At 42.6% G+C, this 23841-nt stretch overlaps 6 protein-coding genes across 7 annotated transcripts; all 6 read left to right on the top strand.

Annotated features, from left to right (window-relative positions):
- The first annotated feature begins 270 nt into the window (after positions 1–270).
- On the top strand, positions 271–1956 carry LOC306838740 (uncharacterized protein). Its single transcript, XM_079367086.1, has 2 exons — positions 271–296; positions 1187–1956. The coding sequence occupies exon 2, from the start codon at positions 1200–1202 to the stop codon at positions 1692–1694; it is 495 nt and encodes a 164-aa protein (XP_079223212.1). The 5' UTR covers positions 271–296; positions 1187–1199; the 3' UTR covers positions 1695–1956.
- An 858-nt stretch (positions 1957–2814) lies between these two features.
- On the top strand, positions 2815–7180 carry LOC306837675 (uncharacterized protein; the record flags this gene model as incomplete). Its single annotated transcript, XM_079365419.1, has 4 exons — positions 2815–2939; positions 3251–3748; positions 4550–4608; positions 6582–7180. The coding sequence occupies exons 1-4, from the start codon at positions 2824–2826 to the stop codon at positions 7178–7180; spliced, it is 1272 nt and encodes a 423-aa protein (XP_079221545.1). The 5' UTR covers positions 2815–2823.
- LOC306838264 (uncharacterized protein) lies at positions 4183–11686 on the top strand. Of its 2 annotated transcripts, none has more exons than XM_079366359.1 (2): positions 4183–4256; positions 10041–11686. In XM_079366359.1, exon 2 carries the CDS (start codon positions 10055–10057, stop codon positions 10595–10597), a length of 543 nt encoding a protein of 180 aa, XP_079222485.1. In that variant the 5' UTR covers positions 4183–4256; positions 10041–10054; the 3' UTR covers positions 10598–11686. The 2 variants fall into 2 exon arrangements, with proteins under 2 accessions (XP_079222485.1, XP_079222484.1); XM_079366358.1 differs by lacking the exon at positions 4183–4256 and adding an exon at positions 9006–9125.
- Positions 11687–11959: 273 nt separating this feature from the next.
- Positions 11960–14639, top strand: LOC306838639 (uncharacterized protein). The gene is made up of 2 exons (XM_079366944.1): positions 11960–12035; positions 12952–14639. The coding sequence occupies exon 2, from the start codon at positions 12966–12968 to the stop codon at positions 13509–13511; it is 546 nt and encodes a 181-aa protein (XP_079223070.1). The 5' UTR covers positions 11960–12035; positions 12952–12965; the 3' UTR covers positions 13512–14639.
- A 222-nt stretch (positions 14640–14861) lies between these two features.
- On the top strand, positions 14862–17435 carry LOC306838265 (uncharacterized protein). The gene is made up of 2 exons (XM_079366360.1): positions 14862–14936; positions 15842–17435. Exon 2 carries the CDS (start codon positions 15856–15858, stop codon positions 16258–16260), a length of 405 nt encoding a protein of 134 aa, XP_079222486.1. The 5' UTR covers positions 14862–14936; positions 15842–15855; the 3' UTR covers positions 16261–17435.
- A 277-nt stretch (positions 17436–17712) lies between these two features.
- Positions 17713–20246, top strand: LOC306838263 (uncharacterized protein). The gene is made up of 2 exons (XM_079366357.1): positions 17713–17794; positions 18676–20246. Exon 2 carries the CDS (start codon positions 18690–18692, stop codon positions 20040–20042), a length of 1353 nt encoding a protein of 450 aa, XP_079222483.1. The 5' UTR covers positions 17713–17794; positions 18676–18689; the 3' UTR covers positions 20043–20246.
- The last annotated feature ends 3595 nt before the right edge of the window (positions 20247–23841 follow it).

Here is a 23841-nt window from a genome sequence, read left to right as displayed (position 1 = left end):
CACATTCATTAAGAAGGACATACAACAACTCCCCTAACAGTCAGAAAAACAAACTTGTTATATAATGTATATACATGTATGTTGTATACATGTATGTTGTATACATGTATGTTGTATACAAGCGAGTTCAGGAAAGCCCCAGAACTTCCCTGAAACTTGCAGCATGCAAACTTAAATACATCCTGTCGATTTAAAGGGAAGTTTTTCAAACTGTGAAAAAACCTTGACGAGAAAGTGAAAGGAAGAAAATCAAAGCTGTTCCCCCAGAGCTGGAGGAAGCACGACAGAGGAGAGCGGTACGTGATCACACACTTTACTTTGTTTTACTGTTTGAGCAGAAGAAATGACGTCTGATCAGCTTGTGCACATCGGTGGTTCATCATCAGATATGAAGTTTGTTTTTAAGCCTAAAGTGAAAAGTTCTGTCGCTTGTAGCGCACACTCATAAGCATGGTCCTACTTCCTGTGTTTACGATGATGCACACTCCTCTTCCTCTTGTTTCCTGTTTTTGTTTTCTGTTTTTCTTGACTTTTCATCGACGAGCGTTGGTTTTCACAGCGACCTGTCAGAAGGAAGCTTCTGCTTAACATCATTCTGAGACGTCTCACAGCAGGAAGAGTGCTCGCGTGTTTGTGTTCCTCACAGTCAAAGATTGGCTGCTTTATGTTCAACAATCACACATTATTACAGGCTTTGACTCTGAGAGGAGGGAGAAGTGATAACCAGAAACTAAGAGAGCTCTTAGAAACAAATATGTCCTGCAAGATACGATCTTAGTCACAGGTGTGGCGTTGAAGCAAGGCAGCGGGAATTCAAACATGGCAGATAAAGAAACAGAAGGTGACAGTTTCTGTCTGAATCAGTGCGACGTGTTAGTGGGTGAAATCACAGGAGGGAAAAAAAACATGAAGGTGAAAAGTGAGCTGAAAACAATTTGAAGCAGCTTCATTAACTGTCATAATAAATCTTTATTTGTATAGTGTGAATTCATAAGTGTTGTGTTAAGACACTTTACAAAAAGCAGGTTAAAAACACCTGACTCAATGCTATGCTAAAACGACCTAGCTTAATCCGTCATAGCGGGACACGAAAAAACTCACTTTGACGGTCAGAAATCTTCCGGATGGATTCCTGCTTCATCCAGTAAAAGTATATTTGCAGTGATGTTTATTTTCTCTCCTACAGCGATACTGACAACATGCAATGGGCTGAGGAAGACGGTGACGTGCCAGCCGGGGTCACTCCGCTGGGTCTCACCGAGCCGGAAAGTGGTAAAACCTACGTCATGTACCACGGCACCACCAGCCGGGCCGCTCAGTCCATCCTGGCCCGAGGTTTTCATCAGTCTCCAGAGGGGATGCTCGGCCCGGGAGTCTACCTCAGCAGAGATCTGCAGAAAGCCACACGCTATCCCATCAAACACCCTGAGCACGACAGGGTGGTCATAAAGGTCGTGGTCAACGTGGGGAACGTGATCAAGATCTGGTACCAGGGACACCCTCGTCAGAAGACCTGGCACGACCCCAGACACGGCCTGGTCTATGACACCGCCTGGGTGCCGGCCAATTGTGGAATGGTGCCGAGCGGTTTGGAGGAGAATTGTGTCTGGGATCCAAATAGTATCCGGATCATTAGTACCATCAAACCACTCCAGAGCAGACATGCTAGGTCTGGAGCTAACGGCTACATGTGAGCTGTACATGCTTCATATATCTTTACACGTTTGGTTTGAAAGTAATGGAGGAATTTCAACCTGGAAAATAAATTGGTTAAATTAGAAAAGATGAGTTTGTGTGCTGTGTTTTTTTACTTTAAGCCTTCGACTGTTTGAACATCTTAAACTCTTCTTCAACTGAAGGGAGGAAGACGAAAATGTTACCTTACAACAAAACTCCCCCTCGCTAAGTCTGGATTAAAAACATCAAGTCCTGAGAAACAAAATGCACTTCCTACAAAACCTGTTAATATACAGATTTATAGATTTTTTTTTTAACAGTTTAATGAGGAGACACTCTGAGTATTCATTTAACAGGTTACGAAAAAGGATGGCATGTGATAATGTCTTCATGAAAGGCGTCAGAACACATGATACCACGCCCTATTTACTTTACAACATAACAATAATCAGACTGTGATCCATTTCCTGTTTGTAGGAACTCTGTGATCTATAAACCTGGAAAGTCGAGGTTTCTTTATTCGTCTCACTGGAGACATTTGACATTTGTCTTGGACACTGGGACAAAACCTGAAAGAAGTAAAAACAGTTAACACAAATGTTCAAAAATCTTTGTGTAAACTTCACTGATAAGTTTGCTTGCCCCCATAAGTGTGTGTGTGTGTGTGTGTGTGTGTGTGTGTGTGTGTGTGTGTGTGTGTGTGTGTGTGAGGCACACCTTCAGTTATTAAGTTATTAAAGAATGCAAAGGGTGAAATGAAAGTAGATAATAAGAACAGGTTTTACAACTTTTTAAGAGCTTGGCAGACCTTAAATAGAGCGGACTGAACTCGCTACCAGCACTCCTGCGGGAACCTGAAGAGAAGAGGTACGTGAACACTCGTTTGTTTCTCCTAACAAAAAAAAATCTGTGTTTGGGTTGTTTTGTCTACAGAACTATGAAATGTAAAAACATGAGTGATGTTTTTTTTTGTCTTGCTATTAAATCATTCTAGAATCCTTTTTTTTCTTCTGTAATACAGAATCATGTCGTACCGTTGGGTTGAAGATGAATTCGTTATGCCTGATGGCGTCTGCCGGCTGGACCTGCCTGAGCCGGTCACTGGTAAAAAGTACGTCATGTACCACGGCACCACCCAATTGTGGAATGGTGAAGAGCGGTTTGGAGGAGGATTGTGTCTGGGATCCAAATCGAATCCAGGTTCTCAAAGTTATCGAGCCACGCTGTGTCCTACAAGAATCATTTGGAGGATGTGCCGGCAAGTGAGTGCTGCTTCATTTTCAGGCTTTTATAGATGGATGGGGGTCCATTTCAGTATTCACTATCATGCAGAGAAGTTACAAAACCAAGATGATGAATGTATCAACAATTATAAGTTCATCTTTAGCATCTTAGCATTACATTGATCATGTTAGCATGCTGATGTTAGTGTTTAAATTCAACAAAACGAAGGTAGGACTTGGTCCAAAGGGATTCCTGTTCCTAGCAATGTCTTTCTCTGGGTCTGACCTTGTGACATACTCATGACCCCATTAAGCTAATCCTTTAACACAGATATTTATCTTTTCTACAGTGCTGCTGGAGCCAACGTTCAGTGGGCTGAAGATGACTTTAGCGTGCCTGAGGGGGCGAGCCGGCTGGACCTGCCTGAGCCGAACAGTCGTAAAACCTACGTCATGTACCACGGCACATCCAGTCAGGCTGCTCAGTCCATCCAGGCCGCAGGTTTTCATCAGTCTGCAGGCGGGATGCTCGGCCCGGGAGTCTACCTCAGCAAAGATCTGGAGAAAGCCAGCCGCTATCCCATCAACCATCCAGAGAGCGACAGGGTGGTCATTAGGGTTCAGGTCAATGTGGGCAAAGTGATCGTAATCAAATATCAAGGCCACCCACGTCAGAAGACCTGGCATGACTTCGGATACGACACCGCCTGGGTGCCACCTAATTGTGGAATGGTGCCAAGTGGTTTGGAGGAGAATTGTGTCTGGGATCCAAATCGAATCCAGATCATGGGTACCATCAAACCACTCCCTGTCCAACCCTCCTCTGGACGTGATGCACATGGCTACAAGTGAGCTCTGTGATCTGTAACCAATTAAATTCTACGTACAAATGTATTTTTACATTTGTCTATAAAGTAGATGACATGTGGTTTGTAAGTGTGTCACCTGAAAAGAATAAATTGGTCTTAATAAATCTGAGTGAATTTCTGTCATTATAAATAAAATAACCGTATAAACAAAAAGAAAGTCAAAGTAAGAAGTCACACACAAAGGTCAAAGGTCACAAAGACACTGAAAGTAAAGTCAAAACGTAAAGTTGCAAAGTTGGAAAATATCAAAAAAATAAAACGTCAACAAAGTCACAATAAAAAAAGCAAAAATATCACAAAGTAAGTACAGAGACACAGACACACCATCATAATTAGTTTCTTACTGGGTGTAAACCAGCTCACATGATCATAAACAAAAGGTATGCAAAGTGAAAGAGTTCATATAAATAAACTCACCTCTGAGCGCATCATGTTCAAAGAGCTGCAGGAAGTCCGAGAGAGAAGACGAGGAGGAACTCTCAGAGAGGTAAGTGAACCAAATCCAGCTCATTCCTGAGACGTTCACAGGAAAATAATCTGAACGTGACGTCGACTGTTTGATAAATATGAGCAGAGCGAGGGCTGTTCCAGATATGTCAACGCCATCTGTTCCTCTATTAACCCACAGCCATTTTTATTTGTTGTTTACTTTTTATTTCAAGCTATTTCTCAAAGTGCTACTGAATGAAAAACACATTTCATTCACTACATTTATCACAGGAGCTGAGAACAAAAAGTAAATCTCAAACGACAGGTTTTAATGTCTTTCTTGTGAGATAGGACAGTGGATATAATTATAGAGAGACGGAGAGGAGTGACTAGAGTCACAGGTCTGACAGGTTGGACTCAGGCCGTCCTCAAGGGAGCTATTAACATGGCAAATCTATTTGATGATTCACCGATCCAAAAAAGCGTGAATACATCCACAAATGTGCGTACTGATCGGCAAATACCAATTTCAAAATGTATTGTTGGGTCCAGCCAGGATGACAAAGTTCAGGCTGTGTCCCTTTGGAGAACCATGACAAAAGACTCTTTATCCCAGCATGCCTTGCACGTACTCCCAGAAAGCTTTGCCACACCTAACACATAGGTGTGAAGTTTGGGAGGGATAAAACCGGCCGGGCCCCATTGTTCACTCTCTTTCATACGTCGTCTGGCGACGTCCGAGGATACAACTCTGCTTCCTGTTACACAGCACGCTTCTCTTTGTTTAAAAGTTTTGGCGCGCAGCTAACCCAAGGCCTTGAAGCGTACAGACGTCCTGAATTCCGAGCTCAGATCATCCATTTGAACGCATCTCCAAGAAGAGCGTCTTATTTCTCCCGTATTAAAACGGTATTGAGAGAGATCGTAAGGATTACGTCTCGTTCCGTCCTGTAAAAGAAAGGACATCCACGGAGATCACCTCGCTCGACGGAGGACACCGCGGCCCCTGCTCAACCCCTTGGATGCGCCGCCATCACCAAACAACTGCAGGAAGACGCTAAAGACCGTTCCAAGGACCTTTTCTTCTTTCATCAACCGCGGACAAAACGGTTACAAGTGAGGCTTAGCTAGGTCTGGGCAGTTAGGTATAGAGAGTGTGTTTAATAACTGAGTTATTATTGTGAAACTGTGATAATATTTGCTTGGTGTTTGACCACTGTGTCTTAGGTTTTATGAGAGTAAAACCTCTTTTGTTTTCTTTATTTGTGCCGCTGCGTCCCGTGCATTTCTCGGTGAACTCTCGCGTCATAACCGGGTAATAGACTCATTATCAGAAAGACTAGTGTGAACGCCGTCTGATACAAATCCGGCCGCTGGCTTCTGGTAGTGCAGTAAACAATGCTCTGAGTTGTGCGTGAGTTCCAGGCTGAGATTGAGCTTCTGAGGTGCGTTCTCGTTTCTCTCTCTCTCTCTCTCGTTACACACGCGCACCTTTCGGCAGACGCACACACATAGAGATCTGTGGCTTTCCAGACGCTGCAGAAACGTAGATCAGGTAGAGACAGAGTTTGACTCCATCTCTAGACAATAGACCAGGTTAGGAGACCTGTGTTCTGTGTCCGCCATCACGTGACCACGCGTGGTCACGCTGCCATTTTGATCTCTCTCTCTCTCTCTCTCTCTCTCTCTCTCTCTCTCACTCTCACAGAAACACGCACACACACACACACATGTGCCACGCTTGTTTGTTTTTGTTTGTTACCTGTAGTTGAGTTTATAAAAGTTGTTTGTTTGATTGAGTTTCATTGATTAACTTGATGTTTCTTTGTTAAATAAATTCTGTTATAATTTAAAGAGCAGTTGTTTGTGATTACTGTGTATTTGCATTGTGACTTAGGCTGGATGAAAGGGCTTTGTGTTCGGATTTCACACATTCAATTAAATACAGATTATTAATTATTCATGATATTGGTATATAATTAACAAATTTTGAGACTGATATTTGTAATATTTTGGTTGCTCCCTGTTTACAGAGTGAAGCTCCGAGGTTTATTAAACTCAGTTTAATAATAATTATTGATTTATATTAATAATAAAGTAAACTTAATTATTAAATTTAATTTGACGACTAAGTGTTACATCATAAAACCCCAACATAATGTTGCCGCCGTGGAAGGTCCCAACAGTATCTTAGCTTGTTTAGCTGTTAGCCCTCAAAATAAACACAAATCCTCACTTACAACGGGCCTCTCCATTGGCCGTCAGTTTACACGTCTTTTGAAAAACTGATCCATGAATGTGTACACAGATCTTCAGGCTGCTGAGTCGATCCATGTTCCAGTGATAAATAAACTGATCGATCAAATATTCCTCTTCCTTACAGGGATGCTGACCAACATGCCAATCCAGTGGGTTGAGGAAGATGATGATGATGATCTGCCAGCTGGCGTCACTCGACTGGGTCGCTCTCAGCCAGAAGCTGGTAGAAGGTACGTCATGTATCACGGCACCACCAGGAAGGACGCTCAATCCATCATTACCACAGGTTTTCGTCGCTCGACAGACGGGATGCTCGGCCCGGGAGTCTACCTCAGCAGAGACCTGGGTAAAGCCAGCCGCTATCCCATTGGTCACCCTGAGTCTGACAAGGTCGTCATAAAGGTTGTGATCAACATTGGTAAAGTGATCGCCATCCAGGATCAAGGCCACCCACGTCAGAAAACCTGGCATGACTTCAGATATGGTGAGGTCTATGACACCGCCTGGATGCCACCCAGATGTGGAATGGTGCGAAGCGGTTTGGAGGAGGATTGCGTCTGGGATCCTGATCGAATCGAGATCATCAAAATCATCGATCGAAGCAGGAGCAACCGATCACACCACACATCCAACAACCAAAGTGACAATCTTTTACTGGCTGCTGTTGCCGTTGCTTGTGCTGTAATTGTATTGGGTACAATAGTTGCCATTAAAGTCAAATGACATCCTTTAACAGGCACCTGGAGACGCACTCCCTGTCTAGTCTGAAGCAGTGCGAGGGATTCTCTTCTGCACATGTGTCTTTCTGCACGAGTGCACTTTACATTAATAAAATGTCCCCAATTCTACAAAACAATGAACCTGTCTTATCAGCACGGAAACCATTTTAAAATCTTCATTAAAAAACAAAACCATTGACTTTACCATCATCATCATCATTAATAAAGTAGTAGGTGGGTCTTTAGCTTTTTCTTAAAGGTGCAAAGGGACTGTTGTGAAGGTTGGATTACACTTATATTTTCTTACATGCACTTTATTGCACCGTTTACATACGTTGTTTTTTCTATTATTCTAATAATAATTTGCTTCTTATATTTTTTCATTTTATTTAAGTTCTTGTTATTTTTGCACCAAAACACCAAGACAAGTTCCTTGTACGTGTAAATGTACTTGGTAATAAAACCTGATTCTGATTCTGACTCTGATGAAACGCCTTTCATTGGCAGAGCGTAGAGGGCGGGAGGGATCTTACAGGCCTGGAGGAGAGTTTGAGTAAGAAGGGACCGTTTTTATTTTCCACTCATAATTCTTTAAGGACTCGAAACCTAATTTGTCTCTCCAGATCACTGATTAAACATTTCCTACTCTAACCTGCTACAACTGGCATCCTGTTGCCACACAACCAAAGTGTTGAAGTTCCACCTTTGACTTTGATTTTTGATTTGGAGTTGCGTGTGACGTGACATCATCCGGTTACTTGTGCACAGCATTCTTGGTGGTAAACTACATTTCTTTTCCTTAAAAGTAAATGCATCCGATCCGAACTGCATGAAACCCGGGAAGTTTGCATCCACACTGAAATGTTCAGTCGACTGAGGTGGACCTGAAAAAAAGCCCCGTGAAGGACCGCGAGGGTTCAGTGAAGAGTCTGAACTGTGGCTGTTCGGACAGGGTGACGGTCTGAGAGGTGTGGGGTGCGTCCAGGCTTTTGAACAACACCTCCCTCAAAGTGAAGCCGAACAGACTCAGAGCTCCATCTACTGACCGACTGCAGCACAGATCATGAGCTCTGCCTCCTTATGTGTCATCAGCTGGGACAAACTTTCAAATGAAAACACGTGCTCGCTACTTATTATCATGCTAATATGGGTTCAAATCCTCTCATTTTCTTTTTTAGTTATTATTTGATTCTGTGAAATTGAAGTTTTATCATGAAGTTTAATGTGTGTTTTGGTTAGCAGAGGCTCTTAAAGCTGATCCCTGCCGGACAGACTCGTACAGTCAGCGTCTGTCACAGGTAAACAGTATGTGTTGTCCATCTTAGCATGCAGTCGATTTTGCACACATGTCGTTATATAATGTTTATGCTGTTTTATGAAATCGCTTATCAAACTTTAACTACTAAAATAAAGAATCACACTTAAAAAAAAAGTAAAAAAATTCACTGAGCAGAAATGAATTAAATACACTAAAAGTAAACTCTATGATCTGTTACCAACTAAAATGTTTACATTTATTTTTATGTTTGTCTATAAAGTAGATGACATGTGGTTTGTAAGTGTGTCACCTGAAATGAATAAATTGGTCTTAATAAATCTGAGTGAATTTCTGTAATTATGAATAAAATAACCGTATGAACAAAAAGAAACTCAAATTAAGAAGTCACACACAAAGGTCAAAGGTCACAAAGACACTGAAAGTAAAGTCAAAAACGTCAACAAAGTCAGACAGAATAATCCAAACAGAACAGACAGTAACGACAGAGAAAGAGAATATCCACAAAAAAAAAAAAGCTTCCTGAGGTCGCTGATCTGTTTACCCAAATGACCGCCCATAACGGGATGTAGAAAGTGAAAGAGTTCATATAAATAAACTCACCTCTGAGCTCATCGTGTTTAAAGAGCTGCTGGAAGTCCGAGAGAGAAGACGAGGAGGAACTCTCAGAGAGGTAGGTGAACCAAATCCAGCTCATTCCTGAGACGTTCACAGGAAAATAATCAAACGACAGCTTTTAATGTCTTTCTTGTGAGATAGGACAGTGGATTTAATTATAGAGAGAGAGAGAGAGAGAGAGAGAGAGAGAGAGAGAGAGGAGTCCTTATGAGTCACAGGTCCAACTCAAACCCATGCTGCTCTATGCACACACACACACACACACACACACACACTCAAGGTCAGAGAACTTTTTATCTTGGCTCGCATGTTGCACAGCTGAACACAGTCAGTCCAAATATTTGCTACCATATGTGTGTGTGTGTGTGTGTGTGCGTGTGCGTGAATTACTGTAAATGGAAACCCTTGCAGGAAGCGCCTGCCTGGTTCTGCAGCCTCATTACTTCTTGAGTCTGGTTGTTCTTAAAGCTCAGAAAAGTTTTGGAAAATGTGAGAGTAGAGTTACAGAAACGACTGAATCTCAAAAACTAGACGGATTCAAACTAACTGCCTGGTAGAAATCTGCTTAAATCACAAAAATATGGGAAATAAATCAGTGTGAATAAATCACAACAACACGTTAAAGTCAGTATTTTTGTTGTTTTTCACTCTGAAGGTATGATAAAAATGTGAAATTAAACATTTTAATATTGTTTTTGATGACCACGTGGTTTGCACTCCAAGTGTTGTGTTTCTGTGTCAGATTTTTCCAGAACATTCAGTCCTTACAGTTTAGCTGGTAATGAATGGGTTAATTCAATTCAATTCAATTCAAAAGAACTTTATTTGTCCCCGGGGCGCAAATTCAGGGCAATGAGCATAAATAGTGTTAAAGTCAGTCGTTGAATGACTGTTTGAAGTTTGTGATTTGATGTTTAGTTTCTTTAAATCAAATGTAAACCGATCAATCAAATATTCCTCTTCCTTACAGTGATAGTCATCAACATGCCGTTCCAGTGGGAGGAGGATGATGGCGATCTGCCAGCTGGCGTCACTCGACTGGGTCGCTCTCAGCCAGAAAATGGTAGAAAGTACGTCATGTATCACGGCACCACCAGGCAGGCCGCTCGATCCATCAACGCCACAGGTTTTCGTCGGTCTAAAGACGGGATGCTCGGCCCGGGAGTCTACCTGAGCAGAGACCTGAATAAAGCCAGCCGCTATCCCATGCATCACCCTGAGTCTGACAAGGTCATCATAAAGGTTGTGGTCGACGTGGGGAGAGTGATCGCCATCAATCGTCAGGGCCACCCTCGTCAGAAGACCTGGCATGACCGCAAATACGGGAAGGTCTATGACACGGCCTGGGTGCCACCCAATTGTGGAATGGTGCCGAGCGGTTTGGAGGAGGATTGCGTCTGGGATCCTGATCGAATCGAGATCATCAAAATCATCAAGCCACGCCAGACGTCCAGCAGCGCAATCGATGTTCTCACAGTTGTTGGAGTCGCTGCACTCGTGTTGTTAGCAGTTCTCAGTAGAGACTAAATGACATCCCAGTGTGCCGTCCTTTCCCTGACAATGTCTACTCATACTGAAGGATTGATTTTTATTTTTATTGCACTTAGTACTTAGGAACATGTTCCTGAACGCACCTTCAAGGTTCTTGTTCTTTTTTTTTGTATTTTCATTTTCATTTCCACTTTCTCTTTCTACTTAATCGGGGAGAGGTTTTGTTTTAGTCCTCGTTTGTGTTGATTTGGAGTTGCACGTGACGTGACATCTGGTTACTTGTGCACATCATTCTTGGTGGTAAACTACATTTCATTTCCTTAAAGGTAAATGCATCCGATGCAAACTGCATGAAACCCGGGAAGTTTGCATCCACACTGAAATGTTCAGTCGACTGAGGTGGACCTGAAAAAAAGCCCCGTGAAGGACCACGAGGGTTCAGTGAAGAGTCTGAACTGTGGCTATTCGGACAGGGTGACGGTCTGAGAGGTGTGGGGTGCGTCCAGGCTTTTGAACAACACCTCCCTCAAAGTGAAGCCGAACAGACTCAGAGCTCCATCTACTGACCGACTGCAGCACAGGTCATGAGCTCTGCCTCCTTATGTGTCATCAGCTGGGACAAACTTTCAAATGAAAACACGTGCTCGCTACTTATTATCATGCGGATTTGGGTTCAAATCCTCTAAGTTTACTTTTTAGTTATTATTTGATTCTGTGAAATTGAAGTTTTATCATGAAGTTAAAAGTGTGTTTTGGTTAGCAGAGGCTCTTAAAGCTGATCCCTGCCGGACAGACTCGTACAGTCAGCGTCTGTCACAGGTAAACAGTATGTGTTGTCCATCTTAGTATGCAGTCGATTTTGCACACATGTCGTTATATAATGTTTATGCTGTTTTATGAAATCACTTATCAAACTTTAACTACTTTAAAAATAAAGAATCACACTTAAAAAAAAAGTAAAAAAATTCACTGAGCAGAAATGAATTAAATACACTAAAAGTAAACTCTATGATCTGTTACCAACTAAAATGTTCACATTTATTTTTACATTTGTCTATAAAGTAGATGACATGTGGTTTGTAAGTGTGTCACCTGAAAAGAATAAATTGGTCTTAATAAATCTGAGTGAATTTCTGTAATTATGAATAAAATAACCGTATGAACAAAAAGAAACTCAAATTAAGAAGTCACACACAAAGGTCAAAGGTCACAAAGACACTGAAAGTAAAGTCAAAAACGTCAACAAAGTCAGACAGAATAATCCAAACAGAACAGACAGTAACGACAGAGAAAGAGAATATCCACACAAAAAAAAAAAGCTTCCTGAGGTCGCTGATCTGTTTACCCAAATGACCGCCCATAACGGCATATAGAAAGTGAAAGAGTTCATATAAATAAACTCACCTCTGAGCTCATCGTGTTTAAAGAGCTGCTGGAAGTCCGAGAGAGAAGACAAGGAGGAACTCTCAGAGAGGTAGGTGAACCAAATCCAGCTCATTCCTGAGACGTTCACAGGAAAATAATCAAACGACAGCTTTTAATGTCTTTCTTGTGAGATAGGACAGTGGATTTAATTAGAGAGAGAGAGAGAGAGAGAGAGAGAGAGAGAGAGGAGTCCTTATGAGTCACAGGTCCAACTCAAACCCATGCTGCTCTATGCACACACACACACACACACACACACACACTCAAGGTCAGAGAACTTTTTATCTTGGCTCGCATGTTGCACAGCTGAACACAGTCAGTCCAAATATTTGCTACCATATGTGTGTGTGTGTGTGTGCGTGTGCGTGAATTACTGTAAATGGAAACCCTTGCAGGAAGCGCCTGCCTGGTTCTGCAGCCTCATTACTTCTTGAGTCTGGTTGTTCTTAAAGCTCAGAAAAGTTTTGGAAAATGAGGAGAAAAATGTGAGAGTAGAGTTACAGAAACGACTGAATCTCAAAAACTAGACGGATTCAAACTAACTGCCTGGTAGAAATCTGCTTAAATCACAAAAATATGGGAAATAAATCAGTGTGAATGAATCACAACAACACGTTAAAGTCAGTATTTTTGTTGTTTTTCACTCTGAAGGTATGATAAAAATGTGAAATTAAACATTTTAATATTGTTTTTGATGACCACGTGGTTTGCACTCCAAGTGTTGTGTTTCTGTGTCAGATTTTTCCAGAACATTCAGTCCTTACAGTTTAGCTGGTAATGAATGGGTTAATTCAATTCAATTCAATTCAAAAGAACTTTATTTGTCCCCGGGGCGCAATTTAGGGCAATGAGCATAAATAGTGTTAAAGTCAGTCGTTGAATGACTGTTTGAAGTTTGTGATTTGATGTTTAGTTTCTTTAAATCAAATGTAAACCGATCAATCAAATATTCCTCTTCCTTACAGTGATAGTCATCAACATGCCGTTCCAGTGGGAGGAGGATGATGGCGATCTGCCAGCTGGCGTCACTCGACTGGGTCGCTCTCAGCCAGAAAATGGTAGAAAGTACGTCATGTATCACGGCACCACCAGGCAGGCCGCTCGATCCATCAACGCCACAGGTTTTCGTCGGTCTAAAGACGGGATGCTCGGCCCGGGAGTCTACCTCAGCAGAGACCTGAATAAAGCCAGCCGCTATCCCATGCATCACCCTGAGTCTGACAAGGTCATCATAAAGGTTGTGGTCGACGTGGGGAGAGTGATCGCCATCAATCGTCAGGGCCACCCTCGTCAGAAGACCTGGCATGACCGCAAATACGGGAAGGTCTATGACACGGCCTGGGTGCCACCCAATTGTGGAATGGTGCCGAGCGGTTTGGAGGAGGATTGCGTCTGGGATCCGGATCGAATCGAGATCATCAAAATCATCAAGCCACGCCAGACGTCCAGCAGCGCAATCGATGTTCTCGCCACAGCTGCTGGAGTCGCTGCACTCGTGTTGTTAGCAGTTCTCAGTAGAGACTAAATGACATCCCAGTGTGCCGTCCTTTCCCTGACAATGTCTACTCATACTGAAGGATTGATTTTTATTTTTATTGCACTTAGTACTTAGGAACATGTTCCTGAACGCACCTTCAAGGTTCTTGTTCTTTTTTTTTGTATTTTCATTTTCATTTCCACTTTCTCTTTCTACTTAATCGGGGAGAGGTTTTGTTTTAATCCTCGTTTGTGTTGATTTGGAGTTGCACGTGACGTGACATCTGGTTACTTGTTCACAGCATTCTTGGTGGTAAACTACATTTCATTTCCTTAAAGGTAAATGCATCCGATGCGAACTGCATGAAACCCGGGAAGTTTGCATCCACACTGAAATGTTCAGTCGACTGAGGTGGACCTGAAAAAAAGCCCCGTGAAGGACCACGAGGGTTCAGTGAAGAGTCTGAACTGTGGCTGTTCGGACAGGGTGACGGTCTGAGAGGTGTGGGGTGCATCCAGGCCTTTGAACAACACCTCCCTCAAAGTGAAGCCGAACAGACTCAGAGCTCCATCTACTGACCGACTGCAGCACAGGTCATGAGCTCTGCCTCCTTATGTGTCATCAGCTGGGACAAACTTTCAAATGAAAACACGTGCTCGCTACTTATTATCATGCGGATTTGGGTTCAAATCCTCTAAGTTTACTTTTTAGTTATTATTTGATTCTGTGAAATTGAAGTTTTATCATGAAGTTAAAAGTGTGTTTTGGTTAGCAGAGGCTCTTAAAGCTGATCCCTGCCGGACAGACTCGTACAGTCAGCGTCTGTCACAGGTAAACAGTATGTGTTGTCCATCTTAGCATGCAGTCGATTTTGCACACATGTCGTTATATATTGTTTATGCTGTTTTATGAAATCGCTTGTCAAACTTTAACTACTTTAAAAATAAAGAATCACACTTAAAAAAAGTAAAAAAATTCACTGAGCAGAAATTAATTAAATACACTAAAAGTAAACTCTATGATCTGTTACCAACTAAAATGTTCATTTATTTTTACGTTTGTATAAAAAGTAGATGACATGTGGTTTGTAAGTGTGTCACCTGAAAAGAATAAATTGGTCTTAATAAATCTGAGTGAATTTCTGTAATTATGAATAAAATAACCGTATGAACAAAAAGAAAGTCAAAGTAAGAAGTCACACACAAAGGTCACAAAGACACTGAAAGTAAAGTCAAAAACGTCAACAAAGTCAGACAGAATAATCCAAACAGAACAGACAGTAACGACAGAGAAAGAGAATATCCACACAAAAAAAAAGCTTCCTGAGGTCGCTGATCTGTTTACCCAAATGACCGTCCATAACAGGATGTAGAAAGTGAAAGAGTTCATATAAATAAACTCACCTCTGAGCTCATCGTGTTTAAAGAGCTGCTGGAAGTCCGAGAGAGAAGACAAGGAGGAACTCTCAGAGAGGTAGGTGAACCAAATCCAGCTCATTCCTGAGACGTTCACAGGAAAATAATCAAACGACAGCTTTTAATGTCTTTCTTGTGAGATAGGACAGTGGATTTAATTATAGAGAGAGAGAGAGAGAGAGAGAGAGAGAGAGAGAGGAGTCCTTATGAGTCACAGGTCCAACTCAAACCCATGCTGCTCTATGCACACACACACACACACACACACACACACTCAAGGTCAGAGAACTTTTTATCTTGGCTCGCATGTTGCACAGCTGAACACAGTCAGTCCAAATATTTGCTACCATATGTGCATGTGCGTGAATTACTGTAAATGGAAACCCTTGCAGGAAGCGCCTGCCTGGTTCTGCAGCCTCATTACTTCTTGAGTCTGGTTGTTCTTAAAGCTCAGAAAAGTTTTGGAAAATGAGGAGAAAAATGTGAGAGTAGAGTTACAGAAACGACTGAATCTCAAAAACTAGACGGATTCAAACTAACTGCCTGGTAGAAATCTGCTTAAATCACAAAAATATGGGAAATAAATCAGTGTGAATAAATCACAACAACACGTTAAAGTCAGTATTTTTTGTTGTTTTGCACTCTGAAGGTATGATAAAAATGTGAAATTAAACATTTTAATATTGTTTTTGATGACCACGTGGTTTGCACTCCAAGTGTTGTGTTTCTGTGTCAGATTTTTCCAGAACATTCAGTCCTTACAGTTTAGCTGGTAATGAATGGGTTAATTCAATTCAATTCAATTCAAAAGAACTTTATTTGTCCCCGGGGCGCAATTCAGGGCAATGAGCATAAATAGTGTTAAAGTCAGTCGTTGAATGACTGTTTGAAGTTTGTGATTTGATGTTTAGTTTCTTTAAATCAAATGTAAACCGATCAATCAAATATTCCTCTTCCTTACAGTGATAGTCATCAACATGCCGTTCCAGTGGGAGGAGGATGATGGCGATCTGCCAGCGGGCGTCACTCGACTGGGTCGCTCTCAGCCAGAAAATGGTAGAAAGTACGTCATGTATCACGGCACCACCAGGAAGGCCGCTCGATCCATCCTGGCCACAGGTTTTCGTCGGTCTAAAGACGGGATGCTCGGCCCGGGAGTCTACCTCAGCAGAAAGCTGGATAAAGCCAGCCGCTATCCCATTGGTCACCCTGAGTCTGACAAGGTCATCATAAAGGTCGTGGTCGACGTGGGGAGAGTGATCGCCATCAATCGTCAGGGCCACCCTCGTCAGAAGACCTGGCATGACCGCAAATACGGAAAGGTCTATGACACGGCCTGGGTGCCACCCAATTGTGGAATGGTGCCGAGCGGTTTGGATTAGGATTGCGTCTGGGATCCGGATCGAATTGAGATCATCAAAATCATCGAGCCACGCCAGACGTTCAGCAGCGCACTCGATGGTCTCGCCACAGCTGCTGGAGTCGCTGCACTCGTGTTGTCAGCAAGATCTCAGTAGAGACTAAATGACATCCCAGTGTGTTTTTTTTTTTTGCACTTAGTTCTTAGGAACATGTTCCTGAACGCACCTTCAAGGTTCTTGTTCTTTTTGTATTTTCATTTCCACTTTCTCTTTCTACTTAATCGGGGAGAGGTTTTGTTTTAATCCTCGTTTGTGTTGATTTGGAGTTGCGTGTGACGTGACATCTGGTTACTTGTGCACAGCATTCTTGGTGGTAAACTACATTTCATTTCCTTAAAGGTAAATGCATCCGATGCAAACTGCATGAAACCCGGGAAGTTTGCATCCACACTGAAATGTTCAGTCGACTGAGGTGGACCTGAAAAAAAGCCCCGTGAAGGACCACGAGGGTTCAGTGAAGAGTCTGAACTGTGGCTGTTCGGACAGGGTGACGGTCTGAGAGGTGTGGAGTGCATCCAGGCTTTTGAACAACACCTCCCTCAAAGTGAAGCCGAACAGACTCAGAGCTCCATCTACTGACCGACTGCAGCACAGGTCATGAGCTCTGCCTCCTTATGTGGCATCAGCTGGGACAAACTTTCAAATGAAAACACGTGCTCGCTACTTATTATCATGCGGATTTGGGTTCAAATCCTCTAAGTTTACTTTTTAGTTATTATTTGATTCTGTGAAATTGAAGTTTTATCATGAAGTTAAAAGTGTGTTTTGGTTAGCAGAGGCTCTTAAAGCTGATCCCTGCCGGACAGACTTGTACAGTCAGCGTCTGTCACAGGTAAACAGTATGTGTTGTCCATCTTAGCATGCAGTCGATTTTGCACACATGTCGTTATATAATGTTTATGCTGTTTTATGAAATCACTTATCAAACTTTAACTACTTTAAAAATAAAGAATCACACTTAAAAAAAAAGTTAAAAAATTCACTGAGCAGAAATGAATTAAATACACTAAAAGTAAACTATGATCTGTTACCAACTAAAATGTTCACATTTATTTTTACATTTGTCTATAAAGTAGATGACATGTGGTTTGTAAGTGTGTCACCTGAAAAGAATAAATTGGTCTTAATAAATCTGAGTGAATTTCTGTAATTATGAATAAAATAACCGTATGAACAAAAAGAAACTCAAAGTAAGAAGTCACACACAAAGGTCAAAGGTCACAAAGACACTGAAAGTAAAGTCAAAACGTCAACAAAGTCACACAAAATAATCCAAACAGAACAGACAGTAACGACAGAGAAAGAGAATATCCACACAAAAAAAAAAAAGCTTCCTGAGGTCGCTGATCTGTTTACCCAAATCACCGTCCATAACGGCATATAGAAAGTGAAAGAGTTCGAGCCTTCCTCTTAAAACTCAGCTCTCAGCTCATTGTGTTTAAAGAGAGCTGCAGGAAGTCGAAGACGAAGAAGACGAGGAGGAACTCTCAGAGAGGTAAGTGAACCAAATCCAGCTCATTCCTGAGACGTTCACAGGAAAATAATCAAACGACAGCTTTTAATGTCTTTCTTGTGAGATAGGACAGGGGATTTAATTAGAGAGAGAGAGAGAGAGAGAGAGAGAGAGAGAGGAGTCACGATGAATCACAGGTCCAACTCAAACCCATGCTGCTCTATGCACACACACACACACACACACACACACTCACACTCAAGGTCAGAGAGAGAAAATAAAACTCTTTTATCTTTTCTCGCATGTTGCACAGCTGAACACAGTCAGTCCAAATATTTGCTAACATGTGCATGTGCGTGAATTACTGTAAATGGAAACCCTTGCAGGAAGCGCCTGCCTTGCTCTGCAGCCTCATTACTTCTTGAGTCTGGTTGTTCTTAAAGCTCAGAAAAGTTTTGGAAAATGTGAGAGTAGAGTTACAGAAACGACTGAATCTCAAAAACTAGACGGATTCAAACTAACTGCCTGGTAGAAATCTGCTTAAATCACAAAAATATGGGAAATAAATCAGTGTGAATGAATCACAACAACACGTTAAAGTCAGTTTTTTGGGGGGGTTTTTTGCACTCTGAAGGTATGATAAAAATGTGAAATTAAACATTTTAAGATTGTTTTTGATGACCACGTGGTTTTCACTCCAAGTGTTGTGTTTCTGTGTCAGATTTTTCCAGAACATTCAGTCCTTACAGTTTAGCTGGTAATGAATGGGTTAATTCAATTCAATTCAATTCAACAAACTTTATTTGTCCCCGGGGCGCAATTTAGGGCAATGAGCATAAATAGTGTTTGAAGTTTGTGATTTGATGTTTAGTTTCTTTAAATCAAATGTAAACCGATCAATCTAATATTCCTCTTCCTTACAGTGATAGTCATCAACATGCCGTTCCAGTGGGTTGAGGATGATGATGATGATGATCTGCCAGCGGACGTCATTCGACTGGGTCGCTCTCAGCCAGAAAATGGTAGAAAGTACGTCATGTATCACGGCACCAGCAGGAAGGACGCTCAATCCATCCTGGCCACAGGTTTTCGTCGGTCTAAAGACGGGATGCTTGGCCCGGGAGTCTACCTCAGCAGAGACCTGGAGAAAGCCAGCCGCTATCCCATGCGTCACCTTGAGTCTGACAAGGTCATCATAAAGGTCATGGTCAACGTGGGTAGAGTGATCGCCATCCGGCGTCAAGGCCAACCTCGTCAGAAGACCTGGCATGACTCCAGTTATAATGAGGTCTATGACACGGCCTGGGTGCCACCCAATTGTGGAATGGTGTCGAGCGGTTTGGAGGAGGATTGCGTCTGGGATCCTGATCAAATCGAGATCATCAAAATCATCGAGCCACGCCAGATGTTCAGCAGCGCATTCAATGTTTTCGCCAAAGCTGCTGCTGGAGTCGCTGCTGTAGTCACTTCTGGAGTCGCTGCTATAGTCACTGATGGAGTCGCTGCTGGAGTCACTGGAGTCGCTGCTGTAGTCACTGGAGTCGCTGCTGTAGTCACTGCTGGAGTCGCTGCTGTAGTCTCTGCTGGAGTCGCTGCTGTAGTCACTGGAGTCGCTGCTGTAGTCACTGCTGGAGTCGCTTCTGTAGTCCCTGCTGGAGTCGCTTCTGTAGTCACTGCTGGAGTCACTGCTGTAGTCACTGGAGTCACTGCTGTAGTCACTGCTGTAGTCACTGGAGTCACTGCTGGAGTCACTGCTGGAGTCACTGCTGTAGTCACTGATGGAGTCACTGCTGGAGTCACTACTGGACTCATTGCGTTAGACACTGGAGTCATGGTTGGAGTCACTGCTGGAGTCACTGCTGTAGTCACTGGAGTCACTGCTGGAGTCACTGCTGGAGTCACTGCTGTAGTCACTGGAGTCACTGCTGGAGTCACTGCTGTAGTCACTGCTGGAGTCACTGCTGTAACCACTGCTGTATTTACTGCTGTAGTCACTGGAGTCACTGCTGGAGTCACTGCTGGAGTCACTGCTGTAGTCACTGCTGGAGTCACTGCTGGAGTCACTGCTGTAGTCACTGCTGGAGTCGCTGCTGCAGTCACTGCTGGAGTCACTGCTGGAGTCGCTGCTGGAGTCGCTGCTGGAGTCGCTGCTGCAGTCACTGCTGCAGTCACTGCTGGAGTCACTGCTGGAGTCGCTGCTGGAGTCGCTGCTGCAGTCACTGCTGTAGTCGCTGTTGGAGTCACTGCTGGAGCCGCTGCACTCGTGTTTTTCTTAGTACTCAGAGACTAAATGACATCCCAGTGTGCCGTCCTTTCCCTGACAATGTCTACTCATACTGAAAGATTTTTATTTATTTTTTTTGCACTTAGTACTTAGGAACATGTTCCTGAACGCATCTTCAAGGTTCTTGTTCTTTTTTTTTGTATTTTAAAGTTAAAAAATTCACTTAGCAGAAATTAATTAAATACATTAAAAGTAAACTCTATGATCTGTTACTAAAATGTTCACATTTATTATTACGTTTGTATAAAAAGTAGATGACATGTGGTAAACTGGTCTTCATAAATCTGAGTGAATTTCTGTAATTATGAATAAAATAACCGTATGAACAAAAAGAAAGTCAAAGTAAGAAGTCACACACACAAAGGTCAAAGGTCACAAAGACACTGAAAGTAAAGTCAAAACGTCAACAAAGTCACACAAAATAATCCAAAAAGAACAGAAAATATAAAATTATATTATATATCTGCAAAGTTGGAAAATATCGAAAAAGTAAAACGTCAACAAAGTCACATTAAAAAAAGCAAAAATATCACAAAGTAAGTACAGAGACACAGACACACCATCATAGTTTGTTTCTTCGTGGGTGTAAACCAGCTCACATGATCATAAACAAATTGGAAAGTGAAAGAGTTCATATAAATAAACTCACCTCTCAGCTCATCGTGTTTAAAGAGCTGCTGGAAGTCCGAGAGAGAAGACGAGGAGGAACTCTCAGAGAGGTAAGTGAACCAAATCCAGCTCATTCCTGAGACGTTCACAGGAAAATAATCTGAACGTGACGTCGACTGTTTGATAAATATGAGCAGAGCGAGGGCTGTTCCAGATATGTCAATGCCATCTGTTCCTCTATTAACCCACAGCCATTTTTATTTGTTGTTTACTTTTTATTTCAAGCTATTTCTCAAAGTGCTGCTGAATGAAAAACACATTTCATTCACTACATTTATCACAGGAGCTGAGAACAAAAAGTAAATCTCAAACGACAGGTTTTAATGTCTTTCTTGTGAGATAGGACAGTGGATATAATTATAGAGAGACGGAGAGGAGTGACTAGAGTCACAGGTCTGACAGGTTGGACTCAGGCCGTCCTCAAGGGAGCTATTAACATGGCAAATCTATTTGATGATACACCGATCCAAAAAAGCGTGAATAAATCCACAAATGTGCGTATTGATCGGCAAATACCAATTTCAAAATGTATTGTTGGGTCCAGCCAGGATGACAAAGTTCAGGCTGTGTCCCTTTGGAGAACCATGACAAAAGACTCTATATCCCAGCATGCCTTGCACGTACTCCCAGAAAGCTTTGCCACACCTAACACATAGGTGTGAAGTTTGGGAGGGATAAAACCGGCCGGGCCCCATTGTTCACTCGCTTTCATACGTCGTCTGGCGACGTCCGAGGATACAACTCTGCTTCCTGTTACACAGCACGATTCTCTTTGTTTAAAAGTTTTGGCGCGCAGCTAACCCAAGGCCTTGAAGCGTACAGACGTCCTGAATTCCGAGCTCAGATCATCCATTTGAACGCATCTCCAAGAAGAGCGTCTTATTTCTCCCGTATTAAAACGCTATTGAGAGAGATCGTAAGGATTACGTCTCGTTCCGTCCTGTAAAAGAAAGGACATCCACGGAGATCACCTCGCTCGACGGAGGACACCACGGGCCCTGCTCAACCCATTGGACGCGCCGCCATCACCAAAACAACTGCAGGAAGACGCTAAAGACCGTTCCAAGGACCTCTTTTCTTCTTTCATCAACCGCGGACAAAACGGTTACAAGTGAGGCTTAGCTAGGTCTGGGCAGTTAGATATAGAGAGTGTGTTTAATAACTGAGTTATTATTGTGAAACTGTGATAATATTTGCTTGGTGTTTGACCACTGCGTCTTAGGTTTTATGAGAGTAAAACCTCTTTTGTTTTCTTTATTTGGGCCGCTGCGTCCCGTGCATTTCTCGGTGAACTCTCGCGTCATAACCAGGTAATAGACTCATTATCAGAAAGACTAGTGTGAACGCCGTCTGATACAAATCCGGCCACTGGCTTCTGGTAGTGAAGTAAACTATGCTCTGAGTTGTGCGTGAGTTCCAGGCTGCGATTGAGCTTCTGAGGTGCGCTCTTTTCTCTCTCTCTCTCTCTCTCTCTCCCTTTACGCACACACGCACCTTTCGGCAGACGCACACACATAGAGATCTGTGGCTTTCCAGACGCTGCAGAAACGTAGATCAGGTAGAGACAGAGTTTGACTCCATCTCTAGACAATAGACCAGGTTAGGAGACCTGTGTTCTGTGTCCGCCATCACGTGACCACGCGTGGTCACGCTGCCATTTTGATCTCTCTCTCTCTCTCTCTCTCTCTCTCTCTCTCTCTCACTCTCACAGAAACACGCACACACACACACACATGTGCCACGCTTGTTTGTTTTTGTTTGTTACCTGTAGTTGAGTTTATAAAAGTTGTTTGTTTGATTGAGTTTCATTGATTAACTTGATGTTTCTTTGTTAAATAAATTCTGTTATAATTTAAAGAGCAGTTGTTTGTGATTACTGTGTATTTGCATTGTGACTTAGGCTGGATGAAAGGGCTTTGTGTTCGGATTTCACACATTCAATTAAATACAGATTATTAATTATTCATGATATTGGTATATAATTAACAAATTTTGAGACTGATATTTGTAATATTTTGGTTGCTCCCTGTTTACAGAGTGAAGCTCCGAGGTTTATTAAACTCAGTTTAATAATAATTATTGATTTATATTAATAATAAAGTAAACTTAATTATTAAATTTAATTTGACGACTAAGTGTTACATCATAAAACCCCAACATAATGTTGCCGCCGTGGAAGGTCCCAACAGTATCTTAGCTTGTTTAGCTGTTAGCCCTCAAAATAAACACAAATCCTCACTTACAACGGGCCTCTCCATTGGCCGTCAGTTTACACGTCTTTTGAAAAACTGATCCATGAATGTGTACACAGATCTTCAGGCTGCTGAGTCGATCCATGTTCCAGTGATAAATAAACTGATCGATCAAATATTCCTCTTCCTTACAGGGATGCTGACCAACATGCCAATCCAGTGGGTTGAGGAAGATGATGATGATGATCTGCCAGCTGGCGTCACTCGACTGGGTCGCTCTCAGCCAGAAGCTGGTAGAAGGTACGTCATGTATCACGGCACCACCAGGAAGGCCGCTCGATCCATCATTACCACAGGTTTTCGTCGCTCGACAGACGGGATGCTCGGCCCGGGAGTCTACCTCAGCAGAGACCTGGGTAAAGCCAGCCGCTATCCCATTGGTCACCCTGAGTCTGACAAGGTCGTCATAAAGGTTGTGATCAACATTGGTAAAGTGATCGCCATCCAGGATCAAGGCCACCCACGTCAGAAAACCTGGCATGACTTCAGATATGGTGAGGTCTATGACACCGCCTGGATGCCACCCAGATGTGGAATGGTGCGAAGCGGTTTGGAGGAGGATTGCGTCTGGGATCCTGATCGAATCGAGATCATCAAAATCATCGATCGAAGCAGGAGCAACCGATCACACCACACATCCAACAACCAAAGTGACAATCTTTCACTGGCTGCTGTTGCCGTTGCTTGTGCTGTAATTGTATTGGGTACAATAGTTGCCATTAAAGTCAAATGACATCCTTTAACTGGCACCTGGAGACGCACTCCCTGTCTAGTCTGAAGCAGTGCGAGGGATTCTCTTCTGCACATGTGTCTTTCTGCACGAGTGCACTTTACATTAATAAAATGTCCCCAAAACAATGAACCTGTCCTATCAGCACGGAAAC

This window comes from Symphodus melops (assembly GCF_947650265.1).
Source record: "Symphodus melops genome assembly, chromosome: 17".
NCBI classification, from domain to species: Eukaryota; Metazoa; Chordata; class Actinopteri; order Labriformes; family Labridae; genus Symphodus; species Symphodus melops.
This window is presented reverse-complemented; position numbering and strand designations above follow the sequence as displayed.

Bases quoted from the DNA above. Each gene is read 5' to 3' on its own strand.
- LOC306838740 (XM_079367086.1), top strand. From the start codon at position 1,200: ATGCAATGGGCTGAGGAAGACGGTGACGTGCCAGCCGGGGTCACTCCG.
- LOC306838264 (XM_079366359.1), top strand. From the start codon at position 10,055: ATGCCGTTCCAGTGGGAGGAGGATGATGGCGATCTGCCAGCTGGCGTC.
- LOC306838639 (XM_079366944.1), top strand. From the start codon at position 12,966: ATGCCGTTCCAGTGGGAGGAGGATGATGGCGATCTGCCAGCTGGCGTC.
- LOC306838265 (XM_079366360.1), top strand. From the start codon at position 15,856: ATGCCGTTCCAGTGGGAGGAGGATGATGGCGATCTGCCAGCGGGCGTC.
- LOC306838263 (XM_079366357.1), top strand. From the start codon at position 18,690: ATGCCGTTCCAGTGGGTTGAGGATGATGATGATGATGATCTGCCAGCG.